Below are 13,928 nucleotides of genomic sequence, written 5' to 3' on the forward strand. Positions count from 1 at the left end.
CTGAAGTTTACTAGCTTCATGTGGAGCCATGTGGCAAACCGTTTATACCAGAATGTGTCAGTGAAGCTCAAGCTCAATATTCCAATTTTTTGTATCGTGAAAATAGTTTGTCAGGCTCACGCAGTTTACTATGGATGACCTGAATTGAATTTAATTCATTTCAATAGAAAAGATCCAACACCGAATCAAATGATTGTATTATATGAATTCAATGTTGTTTTTGAAAAATTACATTGTCAGGATAAATGCATGTATCTCAAACAGATTCCAATAATAGTTATTATTCAAATAAATGATTATCATTGAAATCATATGTGAGTTACCTGTTCACAGAATAGGATCATGAAAAGTTTTAATCGTTTCTGCCTTATTTACATCTTCAAACCTAGTTTACTCCTTTCCGAATAATCGAATATAATATAACTACCTATACCTACCTACACATTGAATATTCAAATTTTTTTCACAATTCAATATTGTACTTACATTAGATTTATAGTTCTCCAAAAACCTCGTCACAAAAATTGCTTGAATATAATAAATATCGTCTACTTTCGGTGGATGGCTTTGTTTTTTTGAAAAAGGAATGATAATAAACTTGAAAGAAGGAAAGAGGAATCAACGCATTACAAAGCAAGATCTCAGATGGGATAAATTTCCATTCTAAATTGAGCAAATAAAAATAATTCGATCGGATGATAGATGTATTTTATAAACTTACAGTATGATTCGATGATTCCTAGCAATAGCAAACAATAAGTATAGTGATTTCAAAATGAAACATCAGCTAGACACATATTATGGCCTTTCAGAACGGACATTTTTCGAAGTTCATTTTGATTATCTTTCTTCCACAACAGTCATATCATGATATAGGATATAAATATCTGACAGAAATGAACAACAGTGCACTGATGTTCGTATAAACATTCAGGTGGTTTACAAAAGACGCCTCTAACTATTCCAATATTTACTTAGCAGTAATCTGCAGATGAACCGCAGATGTCCTAGTGATTATTGAAAATATGATTAAGACAGAATCTATTTTGCAGATTTGCGTTATTTCAAGCCGTCGCGAATAATTCTACCGTATCAATTTTTTCATGGGCCTTCTGTTTGAGCGACCTCTGCGGAAATCACAATCATCGATTTTTGTCTGGAATAGTTCATATCCTCTCCATAGTCAGGATGGAGCACCTGCTTGTATGACATCGGTGTACACATTTCTGAGAATTGCTCAAAGAAACTCTTGTAACCTCCTTAAAGCAGGTAGACCTCGGGAAAACTCAAAAATGGATAATTGCTTCTGTTTCTATTTCGGTCTTCCTTGCGTAGATAATGGTATCTAAAAAATTGAAATGAATCAATGATGTTCAACTCTCACAATTGAATTGTGCATCATCATCATAGAAAGTTGAGAGCAATCATAAAATATTCAAAACCTCACAACTTGAAATTCTTATGAGCAATCAGAACTATTTTTGAGCATTATACTGAATTTATAAAAATTCTTACAGTTAAGGTCCTCTTCCACTAGAAAATTCACAGTAGAAGAGCAGAATGTTCCTATTACTGGAGTGTGTAGCCATTATCTGACTATCATCTAGCAGCTGCATGTATTGCTCTCTGGTATACAAATTAACAGCCCCAGTGAAATGTCCACTCTCAAAGTCATACGAGTATCGACAGTCAATAACATTGTAGGATCCAGCAATATTTCGAAATGATTCCTTTATTATATACGTGAGTAATAATAAAAGAATCGTGAGTAATTTATAATGATATATAAGTCATCATGAAGAGTTGCGTTTTTATGAAAAATGACTAGATCTTCATGGTCTTAACCATGTTGACAACATCATTAACTTTCTGAAAAAGAGATATGGAGGGACTAAAATCATTCCATTCACTCAATTACGTGAGAAATATGCATGACATGAAAGCAAATAGATATATCACTGACACATTGATTCTTTTCTATTTGAAGTAACAAATATTCGTTTTCTCTCCAAATTAATATAATAATCAATAATCAATAATAATTAATAATTCCCAATTTGAGCTCCCAATTTGAATTTTTGCAAAACACCATCTTCTGTTCCATTATACGATAGCATCTTTGGGTGTGTTTAATACAAAATACTTGTATTCCTACATATGAATTGTTTGAGTGTCTGATGAAAAATTTGCCTACACAAATACCTTCAATGAAATTGGGAATGATTAGTACAAATATGAATGAAAACAGCATATTCACACCACCACTCTGAATTGGGATTGATAACCATTTCCAATTGAGCAACTGAAAGTCATTCGATCGGATGAAAGGTGTATTTTGCGTACTTACAATATGTATTGAAGGGTCATAGTTATAGAAAACAATGAGTCCAGTGATTTCAAAACGAAATCCCACCCAGATGAAACTCACCTAGGTATATGTTACGGAATATATCATATTCTGTCTCAGGTGAGTTTCTGATATTATTAATCGTAAACTGGAATAACGTTATATAAAGTTGTCAAGAATAATTTATTGATTTTTTCAAGGGCTTTCTGCTTGAGCGACCTCCACGTGAATCACAATTCCATGTCTTCGATTTTCGTTTGACATGTCTCAGATCATCCATGTAGTCAGGATGAGGCATCTGTTTGTATGCCATCGGTGTACACATTTCTGAATATTGCTCGAAGAAACTTTTGTAACCTCCTTCAAACAGGTAGACCTCGGGGAAATTCAGCGATGGATAATTGTCTTCGTTCCTATTCCGGTCTTCTTTGCGTAGATAACGGTACCTGAAAAATAAGAAAAAATGTATAATTCCAGAATCTCACAGTTGAACTGTGACCCTATGAAAAAGCAGGCACGATATATACAAATGTTACAACGTGGAATTTCCATAAGCGATTGGAGCTAATAGATCGTTATAAGAAACAATTTATATACTTACAGATTAGGTCCTCGTTCACTGGAAAATTCACAGTGGAAGAGCAGAATGTCCCTTTTATCAGAGTGTGCAATAGTGCTCTGACTGTCATTTAGCAGCTGCATGCACTGCTCTCTGGTATACAGATTCACAACTCCAGTGATGTGTCTACTTTCGAACTCATACGGGTATCGACAGTCAATGATCTTGAAGGACCTGATAACTTCGCTAAATGATTCCTTTATGAGCTGAGCAGATTTCCTACTGAAATCTCCTATCAGATCTTGATCTGAAGAAGATATTTGCATGGTACACAACATTGTCTTTTCACTTTGAATGAAATCTTGTTGGAGGTGGGATACAGAAACAGATCTATAACTTTTTCCAGTCCCTTCATAGTGTACGAGTTTTGAACGTTTGTTGCCCTCTCAAGTTCGCCTGCGGTAGATGTATGTCTCTTCGATGATATTTTTTTGATATCACCTCCAAACAACCGAGTGCACACCCTGCTGTTGGTTGCAGTGGCTTGTAGGGAAAGAGCCTTGTAGAATAATGGAGTGATACGAGCTTCATTAGGAGATGCCACCTGTCGTTCTTCTGCATTTTTGATCAAAGGTTTCGAAATCAGATTATCAGAGCCTTTCCGTAACTGAGTTCTCCCTGTTTCGGAGCCCTCTATGTCGCATACTCGTTTATCTATATTATCTTCTCCAAACGAACGTCAGAAGCTGGAGCTGAATAAAGATTTGGTTTTGGAATGTGATGAGCTGTTCGTATCAGAACGCGTGGTAGAATTCTCAATCACCATGTTTTTGAAGGATTCCATGTTTTCTGTTTCGTGAAAATAGTTAGACAGACTTTCGCAGTTTACTAAGGACGAACTGAAATGAGTGAAATACATTTTAATTCAAAATATTCAACACCAAATTGAAAATTTGTAATTCAGAAAATCCATGTTGGATTAAAAAGTAACATTGTTAAGGTCAATAAACAACATATAACGTGCATGTTTTTCCATACAATTCCTACGATAATCATTATTTAAATAAATGATCTCTTTTGTGGTCAGAATAGAACTTCTGCTTGTATAACATAGGTGCACACATTTCTGGGAATTGCTTTTGTTTCGATTCCGAATGTTGAGCATTACAAAAAAATAGTGAAATACTCACAGATTCGGTCCTCGTTCACTAGAAAATTCACAGTGGAATAATGGAATGTGCCTTCTATTAGAGTATGCAAATTCACAGCTCCAATGATATGTCCACTTTCAAACTCATTCGGATATCGACAGATCCAATGTTATTTTGAAATGATCCCCTTATCAGCTTGACCATGATCATGAAAGAGATAGTTTTGCCTTGCGGTAATTCAGTTCTGCTATTTTCGTAGGCCTCTACGTCGCATACTAGTCTATCTACATTATCTTCCCCAAACGAACATGGGGAGCTGAAGCTGACTTACAATGTGATTCTGGAATGTGATAAACCGTTTTTATAAGAATGCGTGGGTGAATGCTCAATCGTCAGATTGATCGAAAATTACAATTATTTGTTTCGTGAAAATAGTTCGTCAGACTCACACAGTTTACTATGGATGGCCTGAAATGAATGTAATGTATTTCACTAGAGAAGATCGAACACCTAATCAATTGTTTTTATTTTATAAATTCAACACATTGAGTATCCTGATTTTTTATCACAATTCAATATTGTACTCACATTAGATTTATAGCTCTCCAAAAACCTCTTTACACAAATTGCTAAAATATTTTAAATATCGCCTACTTTCCGTGGATGGCTTTGTCCTCTATAGACTTCAAATAATTACAAGTGAGGTATCCGCAGGAAATATTCTTTTATGGTTGCCAACTACTCTTTTTATAAAGGAATGATGAAAAAACTCACAAGAAAGAAAGAATAATCAACAAATATCAATACAAGATCTTAGATGGGATGACTTTTCATTGTCAATTGAGCGAAAAATAATTCGATCGGATGATAGGTGTATTTTATGAACTTACATAAAGTTTTGATGAATCCTAGCAAAAACGAATAATAAGTAAAGATTTCAAAATGAAACATCACCAAGGTACATGTTACGGCCTTTAAGAATGAACACATCTCCAGTTAAAGAAAAAATTACACTTCAAATTTTTCAAAGTATATTTCGAATATTTTTCTTCTACAATAGTCTTACCATGATATCGGTTATACATTTCTAACAGAAATGAACAACAGTGCACCGATGTTCGTATAAACATCCAGGTAGTTTTCAAAAGACCCCCAAGCTCTTCCAGTGTTTGCTGACCAATAATCTGCAGATGAACAGCAGATGTCCTCGAACTGATTACTGAAAATATGATCGATGAGACAGAATATATTTTTCAGTGATAGCCATGAACTTGAATAATGTCATTTTAGGCAATAGAGTATCATTCTACCATATCTATTTCTTCAAGGACCTTCTGTTTGAGCGACCTCCGCGGGAATCACAATTCCATGTCTTCGATTTCTGTTTGAAATATTTCATATCCTCTTTGTGGTCAGGATGGAGCATTTGCTTGTATGACATCGGGGTACACATTTCTGAGAATTGATCAAAGAAACTTTTGTAACCTCCTTCAAGCAGGTAGACCTAGGGAAAATTCAAAAGTGGATAATTGCTTCTGTTTCTATTTCGGTCTTCCTTGCGTAGATAACGGTATCTGAAAAATTAAAATGAATCAATATTGTTCAACTGTCACAGTTGAATTGTGCATAATCATCATAGAAAGCTAAAAGCAATCGTAAAATATTCAACATGTCACAATGTGAATTTCTTATGAGCAATTAATGCTGATATTTTCTGTTTCTGTTTGAAATCTAATGTTCAGCATTAAATGCAATTAACAAAAATACTTACAGATTAGGACCACGTTCACTAGAAAATTCACAGTGGAAGAGCAGAATGTTTCTTTTATTGGAATGTGTATCCGTGATCTGACTATCATCCAACAGCTGCATGCATTGCTCTCTGGTATACAAATTAACAGTTCCAGTGATATGTCCACTCTCAAACTCATAAGGGTATCTACAGTCAATTATCTTGAAGGACCCGATAATATCTCTGAATGATCCTTTTATGAGCTGGGACATAGTATGCGGAGAGATCGCTTTGAGATCCTGATGTCGACCTTTAACCAATGGTAAACTGCAGTTCCTACTGAAGTCACCTATCAGATCTTGTTCTGAAGAGAATATTTGCTCGGCACACATCATTGTCTTTTCACTTCGAGTGAAATCGTGTTGCAGTTGATATACTGGAACAGAAGTTTCTTCAGTTTCCTCATGATGGACAAATTTTGAACGTTTGATGCCTTCGTCAGGTTCCACTTCAATAGAATTATGCCTTTCCAACGGTCTTTCTTTGGAATCTCCTCCAAACAATCGAGTGCACACTCTGCTGTTGATTGGAGTTGCTTGTATGGAAATAGCCTTATGGAATAATGGACTGATAAAGGCTTCATTCTAAGATGTCTCCTGTTCTTTTCCACTTTTGATCAGAGGTTTCGAAATCAGATTGTCGAAGCCTTTCGGTAACTTAATTTTGTGTGTTTCGAAGCTCTCTACGTCGCATACTCGACTATCTTTTCCATCTTCTTCAAAAGAACATGAGAAACTGGAGCTGAACAGGGATGTGGATCCGGAATGAGATAAGCTTTTCTTATCAGAATTCGTGTGTTGATTCTCAATTTCCAGCTTGCTCGAAGATTCCATGAATTCGGTCCCGTGAAAACAGTTCCTTATAGACTCACGCGGTTCACTATGGAAGAACTGAAATGGAAGAAGAGTATTTCAATCGGTGAAAATGAACACACATTATGAGAGGAATTTTGTTTAAATATTTAAGATGGAAATGATCCACCAAAGATCGGTGCAAAAATAATGGTAATTATTGGAACTATTTGAAAGTGTGGTTTTCAGATTGTATGCAGTAATAAATTCCTCAAAATAAATAATGAAATTCAAAGTCATACCATTGTTAATTCTTTCGAAGTATCACGCCAATACCGCAAATATGTATTTTATTTCGAAAACCTAGAACTTACTACTACTCTTTCAGAAATGTACTATATCACTTATTGTTTCTGTTGAGAAAAAACAAAATGAAGAAATAAACTAAGATGATATTACGATACATATTTCTCTGAGTACTCGATTACAAAAGGAGTAAAACGGTGAATATCCTAGTCCGTATTTCGTCGTAATGTTTTCTGTATGTGATTAGTTCCAAAAAGTATGACATCATTTTTAGATTCATTCAAAATTAACCTGTTCCAGGTGGACCAATCCTTTTTTTGTATCATTAAACATTTCCATACCTGTTTTCACTTCTTCAAGGTATTTTTCACTGCCTATTGATGAATTGGTGTCATCAGGAAAGACTGACTGACTATTTTGAATGATAACATAAATCTTTCATAACCTCACTGCTTCCTTGGGTATTCCTACTCTCACTGCAGCATTCTCAGATTCATATGTTCGAAAATTCTGTCAATAGTTACTATTTGTTGGTGATCAATCAGGTGAGACTCAATCCATATAGTTCCAGTTTTTTTTTATAAGCATCCCGTGATTCAAGCAGTCAAATGCTTTCGATAGATTAACTAAAACCAATAGTCATTCATAACTTTCACTACATCCCCAGTTGACATTCGTATCATTTTCCCTTTCTAGTAATTCAGAGCATAATGTCCACATACCTACATTTATTTTCATTGTCAGAATTTTTGATTCTATTCAAATCTCCATTGTTTCTGAATTTTGTCACGCGATTATCATACTCTTTTTCCATCTCATTATATTGGTGCCGACTTATTCCATTATATATATATGAAATTAACATGGTATCCAAAGTAAGTTTCCATTCACCAAATTCATTATTGTTGAAATATTAAATTTTTTCATTTGTAATAGTTACAAACCTGAGAAAAAAGATTTTATTAAATAATATCCTGATATTTTTCATGAAAATATCTAATTGTTGGTCAACTTCATATCGATCTAAATGACATAATTCGTCCCAAGTTAGTGTTTTGTTACTTGTTGAGCACATTTTGTTCAGGTTCAGACTTAACCGATGATGACTGCATAAAGTGTTGATTTATTCTATTAAGGTTGTCAAGACATTCTGGTATAGATACAGTTGTTTTGCTGTTATATTCAAATTTTGTAATCTTTTCCATAGAATCTTACTACCATTTTTGTTTCTTGCACTGAATTCTGAATAGCTTTTCTTTTCGTTACGGACAGCTATATTTACACGATTTCTGAGTTGATTGTAATAGTTTCAATGACCTTTGTTCTGCAATTTCTTGTATTTACGGTAAGCTTTTTCCCTCAGTTCAATCATTTTTTTGATAACATATGTAATCCAAGGAGGATTTTGGTATTTGAATGAAATTGTTTTCAGGGGTGACAATGTATCAAATATGTTCAATATCAGGTCGTTTACATAACTTACCATGTGATTAATATCTTGAATATAAAAAACATTTTCAAATGGAGCATCTTGTATAAATTTTTTCAAGAAGGTTTCATCTATTCGTTTAAGATTTCTAAATGTAATTGATTTCTTACTGTGTTCTGATTTTCTGCCATCTAATCTACAGATTATGAGACAATGATCTGAAATATTGTAGCATCCCGTATATCCCAAGAGACACTAGATATATTCTTTGGAATCAAAATGATGTCAAGAAGGCTATTGGATGTCTTTGTTATTCGAGTTGGGGATTCAATGACCTGTTTTAAATTGAAAGACTCAACAATATCTAATAATGAGGCAGTTATCTAACTATTTAAATCTAAGCAATTTATATTGATATCACCCCCACAAATGAATGTATCACAAGATATCGTTAGTTATGACAACAAATCCTCTAGACCATTAAAAAAATCAATCGTGTTGCTTTTCGGTGATCGATACAGTGACCCAACCTTGCTTGTTAAATGTAAATTGAACCCAAATTTGTTCCAGATAGTCACACGATTGATATTCCAAAATTTCAAATTTGAAAATATTTTTAAAATACATACCAACGCCTCCATCTCTTGAACGAATGAATGTATAACCCTTAATGTTCAGCATATTGGTCAAAATGTTATCTGACTGCCACGTTTCTGATACTCCAATAATAACTAAATTTTCTTTTAATAAAAGGGATTTGAATTCTGCAAAATGGCCAATCAAGGACCTAGTATTGAGAAATGCAACAGATATTTCCCTCATGTTTCCACCTGCAATATTTTTATATTACAATATCAATATATTAATATATAAATATATTAAATTACAAATAATATTCACTTAAAATAGAAAAGAAAAAGAAAAATATTTCCGATGTGTCATTTTTGTGTATCCGGCTATTTACATAAATTTAGTATAGCATCTTCTGTTTTCAGTAGAGTTCTCTTTCCATCAACTACAGTAAATAGGTTTCCATTGTTCGTCCAAACGTTATTCTTCCCCAGCTTATCTTTAGCAAAGTTCAACAAACCGAATCGACTTTTGATTAGGTCTTCAGCTAGCACCATATTGCTTTCTTTGAGCTGCCTTTTCACGGAAAATACTGCATTTCTATGTTGAACGCTTCCAAACTTTATAATAACAGGCCTGGGTTTGGACTTGCCCTGATGTTTACTAATTCGATAGCATTGTTTTATATTTGGATCACTTACTGCTAACTTAGATGAAAATATTTTTTCAAGATTTGCTTTTAAGATTCCGTTATCGGTTTCTGGTACACCATAAAATCGTAATTGATCCAACTTCAGCTTTTGTTCCAAGTCTTCAACTTTCTTGGATAACTCTTCATTCTCTCCCTGTATATCGAATATTTTCGATTCCAAGGTACTTACTTTAGCTGAGATTCTATCAATTTGCTGGTTCACTTTTTCAGCTACCTTTTTTGCGATGGCTTCAAGAAAAACATCGTCACTCATAAATTCCTTGAGAATTTCTTTTGTTATTTCTTTAGTTATATTCTTCAGTTCACTTTTTTGTCGTTCAGTGAATCCCATTGTTTTCATTGTAAAATGAAGCTAGTAACGAACTTAATTATCAATTTGATAGGTTGAATTAAGGTAACTTCCAATATCTGGACCGATACAGAGATGATCCACGAAGTTGCTCTTGTTGTGCAGAAAGAACGAAGAAAAACACCAACTTTTTACTTGCTTTATGATAGCAATAAACCGGAGCCACAATAAACACGTCTACTCACTGCGAACGAACATATTTATATATGTATATGTATATATATTTTGAATGATGCAACTAATTTTCCTTTATTTTCAGTATTCAATATTACAATGGATTTGAAGCTTTATATCTTCTATTAATTATCTGCGAACGCTTTCGACAGTTGGTAGTACTGTCATCTTCTAGGCACTCCTCAAACTGAACTTGCCATCCTGTCGTCTGCCTATTTATACGGTCAGAGCGTCTCAACTCAGGTATTTCAGGTACTTTAGGTAAATTTGCCTGTATTTGTACTGCATCAGGTACTCTTCTTTGTGTTAGATCTTCTCTAGGAATGTGTATGGTTTTGTTTAATATACGCACATTCACCTCACATTCAATATGATAGCTTCTTCGATTGTGTTTGATACAAAATGCTCATATTCCTACATATGAATGATTGCATACACAAAGACCTTGCAATATGTGCAATATGAATAGTATATACGATAGCATCTTCGGGTGTGTTTGATACAAAATGCTTGAACTCCTACATATCAATTGCTTGAGTGTCTGATAAAAAATTTGCCTGCACAAAAAGCTTCAATGAAATTGGGATTGAATAGCAGAAATATAAATGGAAACAGCATATTCACATTACAACTTTGCATAGTAGACGTTGGTATTTATTACTATTTCCAATAAAGCAGTCATTCGATCGGATGAAAATTTTGCATACTTGCAATATGTGTTGATGAGTCCTAGTTATAGAAAAAAATGAATCCAGTGATTTCAAAATGAAATCTCACCCAGATGAAACCCATCTAGTTACATGTCACGACCTTTCAGAATAAACGCACCTTCAGTTAATGAAAAAATCATACGTCAAATTCTTCAAAAGTATATTTTGATTACCGGTCTGATACTATATTTATACCATAATATCGATAACTCTATTAACATACAGTGTTTACTGTGTAATAATCTGCAGATGAACCGAATTTGTTCTCCGTAATGATTACTGAAAATATGATCTCTGAGACAGGATCCCTAATATTTCCAGGTTCATTTCAGTTCCAGATATTGATGAGCGAAAATTGGAATAACGCCATGAAGTTGTCGACAATAATTCTACCCTATCTATTTTTTCAAAGGCCTTCTCTTTGAGCGACCTTCCCGTAAATCACAGTTCCATGTCTTTGATTTTTGTTTGAAATGCCTCAGATCCTCCGTGTGGTCAGGATGGAGCATCTGCTTGTATCCCATCGGTGTACACATTTCTGAGTATTGCTCAAAGAAACTTTTGTAACCTCCTTCAAGAAGGTAGATCTCGGGGAAATTCAGCGATGGATAATTGTCTTTGTTCCTATTCCGGTCTTCTTTGCGTAGATAACGGTACCTGAAAAATTTTTAAAAAATGTATAATTACATAATCTCACAGTTGAACTGTGCACCATCTATATGAAAAAGCAAGCATGACATATACAAATGTCACAACGTGGAATTTTCATAAGCGATTGTAGCTAATAGATCGTTATACGAAACGATTCATATACTTACAGATTAGGTCCTCGTTCACTGGAAAATTCACAGTGGAAGAGCAGAATGTCCCTTTTAGTAGAGTGTTCAGTAGTGATGTGACTGTCATTCAGCAGCTGCATACACTGCTCTCTAGTATACAGATTCGCAGCTCCAGTGATGTGTCCACTCTCGAACTCATACGGGTATCGACAGTCAATAATCTTGAAGGACCCGATAATATCCCTAAATGATCCCTTTATGAGCTGGGCCATGGTTTGCGGAGAGATCGATTTGAGATCACGATGTCGACCTTGAACCAACGGCAAACTGCAGTTCCTACTAAAGTCACCAATCAGATCTTGTTCTGAAGAAGACATTAGTACGGCACACATCATGGTTTTCTCATTTTCACTGGAATCTTGTTGTAGATGAGAAACAGAAATATAAGGTTCTTCATTCCCTTCATAGTGTACGAGTTTTGAACGTTTCATGTCCTTTTCTGGTTCGCCTGCGGTAGATGTATGTCTCTTCGATGATCGCTTCGTATCACCTTCAATCAGCCGAGTGCACACCCTGTTGTGTGTTGGAGTAGCTTGCAAGGAAAGGGCTCTATGAAATAATGGAGTGATACGGACTTCATTAGGAGATGCTACCTGTCCTTCTCCTGCATTTTTGATCAAAGGTTTCGAAATCAGATTATCGAAGCCTTCCGGTAACTTAGTTCTCCCTGTTTCGGAGCCCTCTATGTCGCATATTCGACTGTCTATGTTATCGTCTCCAAACGAACATGAGGAGCTGGAACTGAATAGCGGTTTGATTTTGGAATGTGATAAGCTCTTCCTGTCAGAACACGTGGTAGAATTCTCAATCACCAGGTTGTTCAAGGATTCCATGTTTTCGGTTTCGTGGAAATAGTTTGACAGACTCACGCAGTTTACAAAGGACGAACTGAAATGAATTAAACATATTTTAATAGGAGAAATTCAACACCAAATCAAATATTTGAAATTCAGAAGTTACATGTTGGATTGAAAAAAAACATCGTTAAGGTCAGTTAACAACATATAACATGGCAACAATTCCAACAATGATTTTCAGTTGAATAAATGATTGGCACTGAAGCATCGTTTACTTTGAATCATACCATAATGTATTATCAGAAAATATTCTTTCAAGATTTTCAAATTCCCCTTTCGTGAAAAAATAATGAGAAACTCACAAAAAAGAAAGGAAAATCAACATATATCAATGCAAACACCCAATTTTTTGTGTTCCTGTGTGAAAACTTCGATCCATAGAAAAATCACGAATGAGAATGAGATTTGCACAGCACTTCTACAGAACATAGTTGGGAAGGCATAATCATACAATCTTTTAAGATATTACCCACCATAAATTAATGTAACAAATTAATTGAAGAAAAATGTTACTTTTTGAAAGCATAGCCCAATTTTGAAATGGTTGCACTCCCTCAAAATATATAATTCCAGTCAAAGTTTTACCACTCTCGAAGTACCACATCAGTAACACAAATTTCACGAAAAATATGTATCATATCTTATGAACCCAGAAACTACTGCGACTCTTTCAAAAAGAACACTTATTGTTTCTGTTGGGAAAATACAACATGAAGAAATTAAAGTACTTACTTGTTTTCACGTAACGTTTCCTTTGGATCAGATGAAATACTTTCAACTTTCACACAAACTACAACTCTTTTTCAGATCGACTTCTCTCAAGCAGATAACTTTGATATAATGGCATATTCATGGTTCGAGCTTTATATATGATGTCTTGGATAAATAATTGAGGTAATTCTTATGAAATTCATTAACTGGTTCAGGTATATTTTTCATATACTGTAAATTCAAGTTATTTTACAGGTAGGCATAACATTTGTGAATGACAGTGGACCGTATTTTCAAAGGATGAATAATTTTGCATGACATATAAATCTATAGAAAAAGTGGTGTAGTACTTCAAATCGGTGAAAAACAGAACTGCAAATTTCTTGGATGTCATTACGATACAATTTTACTCTAAATACTCCATCTGAATAGGAGTAAAATGTCTCGCTGGATATCGAAGTACGTATATACAGAGCTCTTGTGTGATTTCACAGAAATTAATATTGCATTGGAAATAGGAGGGCCACGCAATATCATAGACGGATGGATAGATGAATGATTTATTGATTTTTAAGTTGTATCAAACATTACTAATGAGATAGGTCTAAACAGTTAGTTCACAAATGATATA

At 34.4% G+C, this 13,928-nt stretch overlaps 4 protein-coding genes across 4 annotated transcripts in view; 1 reads left to right on the plus strand and 3 right to left on the minus strand.

Moving 5' to 3' along the window:
• Ace (Acetylcholine esterase) overlaps nt 1-13,928 on the plus strand; it is a 488,528-nt gene that overhangs the window by 220,639 nt on the left and 253,961 nt on the right. The window lies entirely within an intron of this gene.
• On the minus strand, nt 2,468-3,806 carry LOC141479982 (M-phase inducer phosphatase-like). Its single transcript, XM_074169645.1, has 2 exons — nt 2,949-3,806; nt 2,468-2,793 (listed from the first exon to the last, which is right to left on the minus strand). Exons 1-2 carry the CDS (start codon nt 3,242-3,244, stop codon nt 2,520-2,522), a joined length of 570 nt encoding a protein of 189 aa, XP_074025746.1. The 5' UTR covers nt 3,245-3,806; the 3' UTR covers nt 2,468-2,519.
• LOC111509309 (M-phase inducer phosphatase-like) lies at nt 3,857-6,432 on the minus strand. The gene is made up of 2 exons (XM_023165023.2): nt 5,829-6,432; nt 3,857-5,631 (listed from the first exon to the last, which is right to left on the minus strand). Exons 1-2 carry the CDS (start codon nt 6,182-6,184, stop codon nt 5,562-5,564), a joined length of 426 nt encoding a protein of 141 aa, XP_023020791.2. The 5' UTR covers nt 6,185-6,432; the 3' UTR covers nt 3,857-5,561.
• LOC111516409 (M-phase inducer phosphatase-like) lies at nt 10,607-12,562 on the minus strand. Its single transcript, XM_074186765.1, has 2 exons — nt 11,709-12,562; nt 10,607-11,547 (listed from the first exon to the last, which is right to left on the minus strand). The coding sequence occupies exons 1-2, from the start codon at nt 12,560-12,562 to the stop codon at nt 11,289-11,291; spliced, it is 1,113 nt and encodes a 370-aa protein (XP_074042866.1). The 3' UTR covers nt 10,607-11,288.

The sequence above is a fragment of the Leptinotarsa decemlineata genome, unplaced genomic scaffold (assembly GCF_025532065.1).
Source record: "Leptinotarsa decemlineata unplaced genomic scaffold, Ldec_3_MD MMD2_P_RNA_scaffold_5, whole genome shotgun sequence".
Taxonomy (NCBI): Eukaryota; Metazoa; Arthropoda; class Insecta; order Coleoptera; family Chrysomelidae; genus Leptinotarsa; species Leptinotarsa decemlineata.

Excerpts from the sequence above, each read along its gene's own strand:
- LOC111509309 (XM_023165023.2), bottom strand. The coding sequence starts at position 6,184 with ATGATGTGTGCCGAGCAAATATTCTCTTCAGAACAAGATCTGATAGGT. Across the intron at positions 5,632-5,828 it reads AGTGAACGTGGTCCTAATCT|ATACCGTTATCTACGCAAGG; the intron begins GTAAGTATTTTT and ends TTAATTTTTCAG.
- LOC141479982 (XM_074169645.1), bottom strand. The coding sequence starts at position 3,244 with ATGTTGTGTACCATGCAAATATCTTCTTCAGATCAAGATCTGATAGGA. Across the intron at positions 2,794-2,948 it reads AGTGAACGAGGACCTAATCT|GTACCGTTATCTACGCAAAG; the intron begins GTAAGTATATAA and ends CTTATTTTTCAG.
- LOC111516409 (XM_074186765.1), bottom strand. The coding sequence starts at position 12,562 with ATGGAATCCTTGAACAACCTGGTGATTGAGAATTCTACCACGTGTTCT. Across the intron at positions 11,548-11,708 it reads AGTGAACGAGGACCTAATCT|GTACCGTTATCTACGCAAAG; the intron begins GTAAGTATATGA and ends AAAATTTTTCAG.